Raw genomic sequence first — 12,066 nt, 5'->3', positions numbered from 1 at the left:
CTAGAAAATTATTGGAAATAATAAGAGCATTCATTAAGGTATCCAGTTTAAAGATACACAAAACAACCCCAAAAGCTTTCTTATATATCAACAATTACATGTAGGAAATTGCTGGAAAAAATTCCTTTCAAATTAATACTAAAGAACACAAAATACTCAATGTTTTTTTTCTAATACTCAAGTTTTTTCTAATGTGCAATAATGCTATATATAAACTATTAAACATATTAAGAAGATGTAAGATTCAAAATTCACATTGTGAATAGGTTTGATAAACTAAGACATACATAGACCATACTATAGTCAAAACAGCAAAACAGGGCACAGTCCCCAAAAAAGACCCCACAATTGAGCAAAAATTGAGGCAACAGATTTTTACCCAAACTATTTTAATTAGCGTGTTGCATTTCCTAACAGTAAATAATTAAAACATTCATTAAAGTCTTGTTCAGCATCAACTATCAATTTCAGTAGCTTAAACCAGTGGTTCTCCAAGTGTGGTTTGAGATCCTGCCAAAGGCCCACAAGGTCAAGACTCTTTTCATAATAATACTAAGACATTATTTGTCCCTTTCACTCTCATTTTCTCATGTCTGTAAAGTAGAGGTCAGCAAACTAAACTGGCCCACAGGCCAAATCCAGCCATGTCCACTCATTTACATATTCTCCACAGCCACTTTCAGGCTACAAAAACAGAGTTGAGTAGTTGTGACACAGAAGTCTCTGTCTCTGGTGTATCCCACAAAGCTGGAAATATTTACTATGTGGTCCTTTACAGAATACCTTTGCTAATCCCTGCTCTAATGAACAATAGAATGTGTGCTTATGTATTCTTGTGTTTTCTAGAATTTTCTAAGATTATCAATTTAAAGTACAAACAAGTATATTTTAGAAGTTAATTCCATTTTTCTCCTCAGTATTTTGACTATGGTTTTATCTACTATACATCATTAACCTCACTGATGCCCAATAAATCATTATTTTAAAATCTGAAGTTCTCCTTAAATGTACACAGAAACACAACTAGAAGTAAGTACACTTATTTTGCAATATTTTAAGGCTTTCTTTGTTTTAATTTTAAATACAGAAATATTGATAGATATAACCTACATACACAAAAGCATTTTGGAGTCTTCAATAATTCTTAAGAACAAAGAAGTGTCCTGAGACCAAATAACTTGAGAATCACAGGTTTAAATAAAGTTGTTTGCAGCAGAATACAAATTCTTTTCAAGAACACAAGGAATACTCTCCAGGATAAATCACATGCTATGCCACAAAACAAGTCTCAACAAATTTAAGAGCACAGAAATTACAACAAGCATTTTTCCCAACCACAACAGTATGAAACTACAAGTCAATTACAGAAAGAAAAATGGGAAAAGCACAAACATGTAAACACTAAACAACATGGGTCAATGGGGAAATCAGAAAATACCTCGAGACAAAAGAAAACGGAAACACAAACTCTATGGGATGCAGCAAAAGCAGTTCTAAGAGGGAAGTTTAGAGTGATAAAGGCCTTCCTCAAGAAACAAGAATAATCTGAAATAAACAACCTAACCTACCATCTAAAAAGAAGAACAAACAAAACCCAAAGTCAGCAGTGGGAAAGAAATAATAAAGATCAGAGAGGAAATTAAATAGAGACCAAAAAAACAACAGAAAAGATCAATGAAACCAAGAGCTAGTTTTCTGAAAACACAAACAAAACTGATAACCCTCTAGCCAGACTCACCAAGAAGAAATGAGAGAGAACCCAAATAAACAAAATTAGAAATGAAAGAGGAGCAATAACAACCAATACCACAGAGATACAAAAAATCATAAGGAAATACTACAAACAGTTATACACCAACAAACTGGATAACCTCGAAGAAACAGACAAATTTCTAGAAACATACAACCTGCCAAGACTAAATCAAGAACAAACAGACAATATGAATAGACTGATCACTAGTAGTGAAATTGAATTTGTAATTTAAAAAATTCACAGCCAACAAAAGCCCAGGACCGGATGGCTTCATAGGGGAATTCTACCAAACATATGAAGAAGTGCTAATACCTATCCTCCTCAAACTATTCCAAAAATTGAAGAGGACAGAGCGCTCCCAAATTCACTCAGTGAGGCCACCATTACCCTGATACCAAAACCAAAGACACTACAAAAAAAAAAAAAAAAAAAATTACAAGCCAATATCTTTGATGAACATAGATGCAAAAATTCTCAACAAAATATTAGCAAACCAAATCCAACAATATATACAAAGGATCATACAGCATAATCAAGTGGGATGTATTCCAAGGACACAAGGATGGTTCAATATTTGCAAATCAATGTGGTACAGCACATTAACAAAAATGATAAAAATCACATAATCATCTTAATAGACACAGAAAAAGTAGTTGATGAAATTCCATATCCATTCATGATAAAAACTCTCATCAAAGGTGGTAGAGAGGGAACATATATCTACATAATAAAGGCCATTTATGACAAATTCACAGCTAACATCATACCCAATGGTGAAAAGCTGACAGCCTTTCCTCTAAAATCAGGAACAAGACAAGTATGCCCACTCTCGCCACTTCTATTTAACACAGTATTGGAAGTCCTGGCCACAGCAATCAGACAAGAAAGAGAAACAAAAGGCATCCAGATTGGAAGGGAAAAAGTAAAATTGTCACTATTTGCAGACGATATTGCTACTATATACAGAAAACTTGAATGTCTCAAAAAAAAACTATTACAACTAATAAGTGAATTCAGTAATGTTACAGGATACAAGATTAATATACAGAAATCTGTTGCTTTTCTATATTCGAATAATGAACTATCAGAAAGAGAAAGAAAAAAAATACCAATGCCATTCAAAATCTCATCAAAAAGAATAAAATATCTAGGAATACACTTAAACAAAGAGATTAAAGACCTATACTGTGAAAACTATAAAACACTGATGAAGGAAAGTAGAAGGTGATACAAAGAAATGAAAAGATATTCCACGCTCTTGGATTAGAAGAATTAGTATTGTTAAAATGGCCAGACTAACCAAAGCAATCTACAGATTTAATGCAATTCCTATTAAAATACCCATGACATTTTTCACAGAACTAAAACAAATAATCCTGAATTGTATACTGAACCACAGACTTTAAGACCCTCAATTGCCAAAGCGATCTTGGGAAAAAAAAGAATATAAAGCTGAAGGTACCACCCTCGCTGACTTCAGACTATACTACAAATCTACAGTAATCAAAACAGCACGGTACTGGCACAAAAACAGACATATAGATCAATGGAACAGAACAGAGAGCTCAGAAGTAAACCCATGCACCTATGATCAATTAATCTATGATAAAGGAGGCAAGAATATACAATGGATAAAAGACAGTCCTTCAGTAAGTAGTGCGGGGAACACTGGACAGCCACATGTAAAAGAATGAGATGACAACATTTCCTCAAACCATATACAAAAATAAATTCAAAATGGATTAAAGACCTAAAGGTAAGATCCAAAACCATAAAACTCCTAGAAGAGAACATAGGCAGAACATATACTGGATATGCTATAAGAATTAAATAATTAAATGTCATGAGGAATAATTATAAAGTACTTAGGGCCTAGCACACAGTAAATGTTCAATAAGTATCAGTGATTACTATGTGTAAATACATATCTGGGTATGCATGTATACAAAAATATACCTAGGTATATCCTAGGTATGGCAAAAGAAGTATTTAGAGGGAATTTTATAGCTTTAAAAATATTTCAAAGGAACAAGAGAAGTCGAAAAGACACATTCAACTCAAGAAGTTGGGAAAAGGACAAAAAAGCAACGCCCCCAAGTAAGGAATAAATAACTAAGATAAGGGCAAACATCAATGATATACAGAACAACATCATCAACAATAAACAGAAAAATAACACAACCAAAAATCATGTTCCTTGAAAACATTAATAAGATAGATCTTTGGCAAGCAAGAGTTAAGAAAAAAGAGAAGAGTCAAACAATTAAAATACAGAACGAAAAGGGAGGCAAAAATACCAACACAAGGAGTCATTTTAATAATTAAAGAATATTAATGAGTATTAGGAATATCTATGTGATCATAAATTCAAATGGATAAATTGTCCTTCAGTTATGCCAAAATTGGCATCAAAAAGAGAGACTGAACAGACCAATCAGTATAAAAGAGACTGAAAGAGCAAAGATCTCGCCTTCTGAAAAACAGCAGGTGCAGAAAATTTTACAATGAGGTCTACCAAATTTTAAGGAAGACTTAATTCCTGTTTTTTTTAATTAACTTTTATTGGAGTATGCTTTACAATGTAACTCCTGTCTTATACAAGCTATTCTGGGAAAATAGTAAACCGTCAGTACAGACGAATTTATTTGCAAAGCAGAAATAGAGACACAGATGTAGAGAACAAACTTACGGATATCAAGGGGAAAGGGGTGGTGGTGGGATGAATTGGGAGATTGGGATTGACATATATATACTACTATGTATAAAATAGATAAATGAGAACCTACTGTACAGCACAGGGAACTCTACTCAATGCTCTGTGGTGACCTAAATGGGAAGGAAATCTAAAAAAGAGGGGATAAACGTATACGTATAACTGATTCACTTTGCTGTACAGCAGAAAGTAACACAACATTGTAAAGCAACTATACTCCAATAAAAATTTAAAAAAAAAATGACCAGGACATTTTATGAAGCTAATATAATCTTGACTGTAAAAACCAGATAATGATAAGAAAATGATAGCTCCGTTTAACATGATACAAAAAAATCCTACACTATATATTACCTAAGTAAATCCAATATTGTACTTAAAAAATAATAATATATTGGGATTAAGTAGGAGTTATCCTAGGAATTCAAGGATCGTTCAATAACAAAAATACATTTAAAGGAGAGAAACCAAATGATACTCTCAATCAATAAAGAATCAGCTTTATGAAGTTCAGCAAAAGGCAAAACTGTGGAGTTAATAAAAGACTGTATGAGAAAACATCTATGTGACCTAGGAATATGCAAAAAACTAAAAAAAAAAACCCATAAAGTATATGATTAATTTTATCACAGAAAAATTAAGAATTTTTGTTCAGTGAAAAACACCATAAAGTTAATAGACAAATGACTAAAGGACAGAATGGTAGAAGATATTTGTGATGCCTAAAGTGGAAAAGGGATTATTATAGAGAATAGATAAGAACTGCCTGCAAATCAACAACAGAACAGTAACTATGATGGAACAATGGGCAAACAATATGAAAAGGCAATTTACAGAACTTAATCTCTAGAGTATAAAAAACTAGAAAGCTGAATAATTCTAACTATTGGCAGGAATGAGAAGGTAAAAGAAGCTTCATGGGTGTGGAGAAAAGGGAACCCTCCTGCACTGCTGGTGGGAATGTAAATAGGTACAGCTGCTATGGAGAACACTATGGAGGCTGCTTAAAAAACTAAAAGAGTTGCCATATGATCCAGCAATCCCATTCCTGAGCATATTCCAGACAAAACTATAATTCAAAAAGATACATGCACCTCTATTTTCATAGCAGCACTATTTACAATAGCCAAGACATGGAAGCAACCTAAATGTCCATCGACAGATGAATGGATATAAAAGATGTGGTATGCACACACACATACACACACAATGGAATACTACTCAGACATAAAAAAGAGTGAAATAATGCCATTTGCAGCAACATGATGGACCTAGAGATTATCATACTAAGCGAAGTAAATCAGAAAGAGAAAGACAAATACCATAGGACATCATTTATATGTGGAATCTAAAATATGACATAAATGAACTTCCACGAAACAGAAACAGACTCACAGACATAAAGAGCAGACTTGCGGTTGCCAAGGGGGAGGTAGGGGAAGGGAGGGAAGGATTGGGAGTTTGGGATTAGCAGATGCAAACTATTTTATACAGAATGGATAAACAACAACGTCCTGTTGTATTAGCCCAGGGAACTATATTCAATATCCTGTAATAAACCATAATGGACTTCACAGGGAGGAATGGCTGGTCTAGCACAGGTCTTAGACATTGGAGGTCCTGACCATCTGTCTCTACCTGAATCACACATGATATGAATGCATCACCCACTCAGTCTAAAAGACAGGGAAGGGCTTCCCTGGTGGTGCAGTGGTTAAGAATCCGCCTGCCAATGCAGGGGACACGGGTTCGAACCCTGGTCCGGGAAGATCCCACATGCCGCGGAGCAACTAAGCCCGTGAGCCACGACTACTGAGCCCACGTGCCACAACTACTGAAGCCTGCGCGCCTAGAGCCTGTGCTCGGCAACGAGAGAAGCCACCGCAACAAGAAGCCCGCGCACTGCAACAAAGAGCAGCCCCCACTCGCCACAACTAGAGAAAGCCCGCGTGCAGCAACGAAGACCCAACGCAGCTAAAAATAAATAAATAAAAGACAGGGAAGCAAAAATTCCCACTGTATCCTTCTAACATAGGTCTGGACAAGGCTTTACTCTTTTTTAAAAACAAAAAAATACTTTAAAACACTGGCACAAAACATTGCCCAAAAATTGTGGTTGATGGGAAACTGCCTTATATTTAATTTTTAATATAATTTCTGAAGCAAACATAACTGTCTTCTAATTATATTAATCATCATTATACACAGTGGAGAGCTAGGAAACAAAAACATAAGAAAGATTTGATCTCAGAATCTGGAAACACTAGCAGAAAGGAAATGAAAAAAATTAGCTCGGAGAAAGAAGGGTTTCTAGACAGTCAGGAGTACGGGTTCTTGGCATTTCAGTAACCCCAAAGTATCACAGGAGAATAATCATACGGATCTGCTTTTCTCAGCCAAAGGGAAATACGGTTACTTTTTATCCAAGGAAAGCGAGCTTAAACCTAGGCAATGAATAGGCCTGTTGCTGGAAGGAGATGAATTTTAAGTGCGAAAAAAAGGGCTCTTCCTGACTCCTAAGGTTGACTTGGGCAGGCCCCAGGAGGCGCAGTAATAGATCGATTCAAACCTCGGAAGGGAACAAGGATTCCATGTGGATTCTCCCTTCAAAAAAAGAGCTGAAGGTGGCCAGAGACAAAAGTGAGAACTTAGAGGGTCACCGACTCTACATTCAAACCCATGTTCAGTCATCAGGGTACTGGCAGAAGCTTCTCTCCAGACCAGAAAGCTGAACAAGATCTCTGACAGACCCTACTAAGGTAGAGAACAGGAAAAGTACATCACAACCTGATTAGGTCAGCATCGCCAAGACTCAGATGGCCAAAACTGTTCTTAAAGTTCCCAAAGATGTATGATAAAGAGCTACTGTACCAATTAGTCATGATGTTTTTTTATCCTTTGGAGTTTGCTAATCAGGCAATCGTTATTCAAATACTCGATACCAAAGAATATTTATTTGGGTTGTCCCCAGTCTTGACACAGATGGCAGTTTTCTATGCTGACAACAATGCCATTGCCTGGGAAGTGGCAAAAGCTCAGCCTTGGGAGGCTGTGGGGCTGGACCTACAAAAGGGGCCCAGGTCTTTGGCCTATTCTCTCAAGGTCTGAGGATGATCCAGATCCATGTGGTCTTCCTAGAAGAAACTATTGTGTAGGTCTGAGATGCCCGGAGAAACTTTTCTCTGAATGCAATGATAGGCATTTGCTGCATACAGCTGTGGTTACCTGCTCAATTACCAGAGAAATTGGTAGTTATGGTAAAGATACGAATGTTTCCCGGGCAAAAAGGGATATACTAAGTAGACATATGTAATATGTCATGTTTGCTTTGGGTAAAAGAAACATGATATTCAAACAAAAATCACTCTTTTGCACACAGGTGTGAACTAGGATTAATAATCCATTTGCAATTACAACACAAAGCAATGAACCTTTCTAGAAGTCTTAGGAAAAGTTTATGATGTTCTTAAGGTTATGGTTTGTTTTAATAACAAATTTCAAACCCTTAAATGGTGCAAAAAGAACTAACATCCTAACTTGTAACCAGATTTTATATTATCCAGAGAAGAGAAGCTGGTTGAAATATCCTTAAAAACACCATGATTTTTAAAAAAGCAAATTGCAATTTTCCTAAATATCAAGAGGGCAAGAAATGAGAAACAGCCATGTGGTTTCAAAACTCTCTATTTAGAGGCTAGCAGGAAAGAGAAATTGGTACCAGATTCTGAGGGAAGGATTAAGGCTGTTCCTTCAGTCAGGGCCAGTAAGGAAGCAATATAAATAACAGTAGCATACGAAGACCATAAAAACAGTAAGGGAAAAAACTGCATACGGTGGACTTGTAAAGCACTCAGTGACACTTACCTGCAACAGAGATGGAGGAAAATTACAACAGAGGACAAATCAAGAGTACGTCTGGCATCAGAATTTCCCAAACAAAGGATAAAGTGAATTATTAATATCCACCCTGGGCATCAATTCTGCCATCACTTCCATCCATCAATATTTCCTTGCCCTTGTATTGGTACCAATCACTAATGAGAAACTGAAGCATCTCATCCCTTCAACTTGGAACCTAGAGGAAAGAGGCTGCTGAGGTCTTCCAAGTTCAATCACCTGAGCTAGGTTTCCACAAAGTAGTGTTGGGCCAAATACCCAGTAAGTTTTAAAGTACTCCTTCCCCTGGCTTTGTCCTTCAAATATCTCTCTCCCTTGGTGACCTTGCAGATGAGGATTTGGCTATTTAGGGTCCTGGTTATTAAACTGTTTTTAAAGGAAGAAAGAAGAAACATCAGAAGAAGGAATTTTCAAGGAATAACATCCAAATGACATTGGCTGCGCCCTGAACAGTGGAACCACTAGTTATCTAAGCAGGCCACAAAAACAAAAGAACCTGGGTGCCCTCAGGTCAGCAGTGAGGTGGGGCAGTGAGGAAGCAGTAGCCTCTTCATTCAGATAGAATTTCAAAGTCGGGAAGTCCTTCTGAATGAGTAGCACTTGGCACCAGAAAGTGACACATGCTTTTAGAAAGTGCTCGCTGCCCGAGATCACTACCTCATCAGCAGTGAAGACACAGAGTGATCCTTATGCAGTCACTTCCTGAAATCACCTCCAGCTTTCTTCAGGATGTCAGAGAACTGTGCTCACCAGTCCCTATCACAGGGTGTCTGCTGAACATCCTCCTTTAGTAATCTGGCATTTCTTCTAGCCTTTCGTGGGGACTGTGCCAGAAACTTCTTCCTGATAAAAAAACCCTCATAATCTAGTTGGCCTAACCAGGTCAATATTTTCCATTTCATAACATACATAAAAATCAATCTGGCTAGAAAACATATTCCCTGCACTTAAAACCTCCTAGAAATATTCCAATTTTCATTGCTACTTTCCCTTAAGTTTTCCAGACTGCAGTCAGGTAGGGCCCTTGGTCACAGCTCTTCGCCTATGTGCTTGCAATTGCTTTTTTCAGTATCCAGGGGACCCATGGCTTAAATTTTGATCAGAGAAAATAAGACTGGCTTCTTTTTTTTTTTTTTTTTTTGAAGATGTTGGGGGCCGGAGTTTAATTTATTTATTTTTGCTGTGTTGGGTCTTCGTTTCTGTGCGAGGGCTTTCTCTAGTTGTGGGAAGCGGGGGCCACTCTTCATCGCGGTGCGCGGGCCTCTCACTATCGCGGCCTCTCGTTGCAGAGCACAGGCTCCAGACGTGCAGGCTCAGTAGTTGTGGCTCACGGGCCTAGCTGCTCCGCGGCATGTGGGATCCTCCCAGACCAGGGCTCGAACCCGTGTCCCCTGCATTAGCAGGCAGATTCTCAACTACTGCGCCACCCGGGAAGCCCCAAGACTGGCTTTTTTAAAAGCTTACAATCAAAACACTTTGTAAAGATAATCTACTTATCAAATTTAAGGTGATCTATTCACCACTGAGGATGAAATGTACCAAGTTAAAATTAAAGCAAAATCCAGGGTAAAACGAAGTGCTTTCTTTGGAAGGATTTTAGTTTGGTTTAATTATGTTCATATCAACCACAGGGTGGGATTGGGCTCATCACAGGAAATTTCAAGGTTAGCTATCAACACAATGCAAAACCCATTAGGAAATGACAACAGCAACCACTGACCACACAAATCACCAGCAGCATTTGTCCCCTCCTCACAAACAGCAGCTGGAAGCCTGTCAAAGATCCCCCTTTCCTAAAAGCTGCCACAGGTTAGAAACTGGAAAGATACCAACTGTATTGTGTGATTAATTCTGTAGCACAGAGAGAATTCCAATACTTAAAACAATCTACTAAAATAAAACGTCGGAGATCAGTCCGGAACTCACCTTTTTCATGAACACAAACTGAGAGTTTCTTAACACCATCAACCAGAGCATTCTGCATGTTGCCATGTCCATCTTCTGAGTCACTGTCATCAAACTGAGCCTCTATAATGACATCAGGACTGTCATTATAGCCTTTCAGGGACTGTTGCAGGAGATGGCTTCCACAGAGCTCCTCAGGGAGATCTGATTCATAGGCACCTTCTGTTTCTTTGTCATTGCTCTCTGGTTTAATTACCTGAAGAAAAGAGAAAAGTTCTGCTAAATCACTGGAGGGAAAAATGGGAAAGTGCAGATTTTTCTTTTTTCATTTTTCTTTCCTAAGGAAAAAACTGCACATTCAGAAGCACTGGACACTCACCATGTAGTTTGACAAAGCATCTTTATTTTCCAGATGCACAGATTACCTTACAATCAATCCAGCTCTTCAAGATGCCCAAGATTAATGCTACATCCACTTCTATTTTTCTGATGTATATTTTCATCCTCTCTCCCACAAAGGCCCTGAATACCAGAAGTACCACACTGCTTCACAAAGTGTCCATCACATGGGACCAACTAGTATGCTGGGAAATGATAAAAGAACTCAACATAGTTTGTCACTGTGTTCCCAAATGAAACCACAAGAATGTAAGATGAAACAGAAAAAAAATTAAGTGTGAACAAGAGTTTATAAAATGTTCCCATAAAAAATATAAACCCTTAATTCTCCATTTTGAGGCCTGAGATCAGTATAGAAAGCACACAACTGATAGACATTTACACTAGAAATAAGAATGAGCATTACACAATATGTCAAAAATTTTCAATTTAACAAAAATGAAGCAAATAGGAGAAAAGAATCCACTACTAATCCATTCAGTGAGTTAGTCACATGACACTCATGACAGTACCCTTTGATTTCTATGGGCACAATATTAACATACACCAGTGTTATTTAGTCACTGAAAAAAAAAAAAGGTGACCCTATATGTAAATCTGCCCATCTACATTAGAAAAAAGACAGCAGATTTTGTAGGTTCTAAATGTTACTTAGAACACCATATCCTTCTAATAATCTATTTCTGGATGAGAAATCTATGTGCAATTTAAACATATAATCAAGATGTGATCATACATACGTGTGTGTGTATTTGAATTGGATCACTATTGGTAGCACACTCGTTTCGTTCTTTCAAACAAATGCTGGAAGGCCAGCCTCATGCCAGGCACCCTCATGAGGCCTACATTTTATAGTGAGGAGACAGATGGTGAACAATTTACTCACTCAACAAATCGTACGGAGTAACTTTCACGGTGTAAGGCACTGTTCTAGGTGGCAAGGATGCAGCGGTGCACACAATCAAAAGTCTAATAATGGTAAGTGCTAGTGAAAAAAATATATAATATGAAAATGCTGGTTATTGGAAACTGAGGCTAGTTTACCAGTAGGGTGGTTAGGGAGGATGCCTCCTGGATGAAGCGACATTTGAGCAGAGATCTGAATGAAGTGAGTGAGCTTCTAGCAGTTTCTCTATGTGCTTATAATTGAGAAGTCCAATATTTTTCTAACTTTAACTCTGGGGTTTCAAATTAGATGCCTGCTTTCAACAAACCAGATTAACATTCAAATTAGATCACACAAAGATCATGCTTAATGAAAGATCTTCATTTTATACAACGCACAAAAGGTTATTAAAAGAAATCTTTCTCCAAACATTATAATGTCACAGATTCCAATTAACATAACTGTCCCCAATGAATATTATAATATCCACCCAGAAAATCAAAGTAAAAGATT

General features: G+C 37.2%; 1 protein-coding gene across 11 annotated transcripts in view; it reads right to left on the bottom strand.

The window, feature by feature from the left end:
- Positions 1–12,066, bottom strand: part of DIS3L2 (DIS3 like 3'-5' exoribonuclease 2) — a 378,320-nt gene that overhangs the window by 239,911 nt on the left and 126,343 nt on the right. For all 11 annotated transcript variants that reach the window (XR_004482498.2, XR_004482501.2, XM_004262593.4 and 8 more), the window contains exon 6: positions 10,290–10,524. Coding sequence is in view for 9 of the 11 variants with exons in the window: in XM_004262593.4 (XP_004262641.1) it covers positions 10,290–10,524 (235 nt within the window). In the remaining 2 variants the exon portion in view is untranslated. The remainder of the gene's footprint in view (positions 1–10,289; positions 10,525–12,066) is intronic.

This window comes from Orcinus orca, chromosome 7 (genome assembly GCF_937001465.1).
Source record: "Orcinus orca chromosome 7, mOrcOrc1.1, whole genome shotgun sequence".
NCBI lineage: Eukaryota > Metazoa > Chordata > Mammalia > Artiodactyla > Delphinidae > Orcinus > Orcinus orca.
The sequence above is the reverse complement of the archived record's forward strand: the minus strand, read 5'-3'. Positions and strand labels throughout refer to the sequence as shown.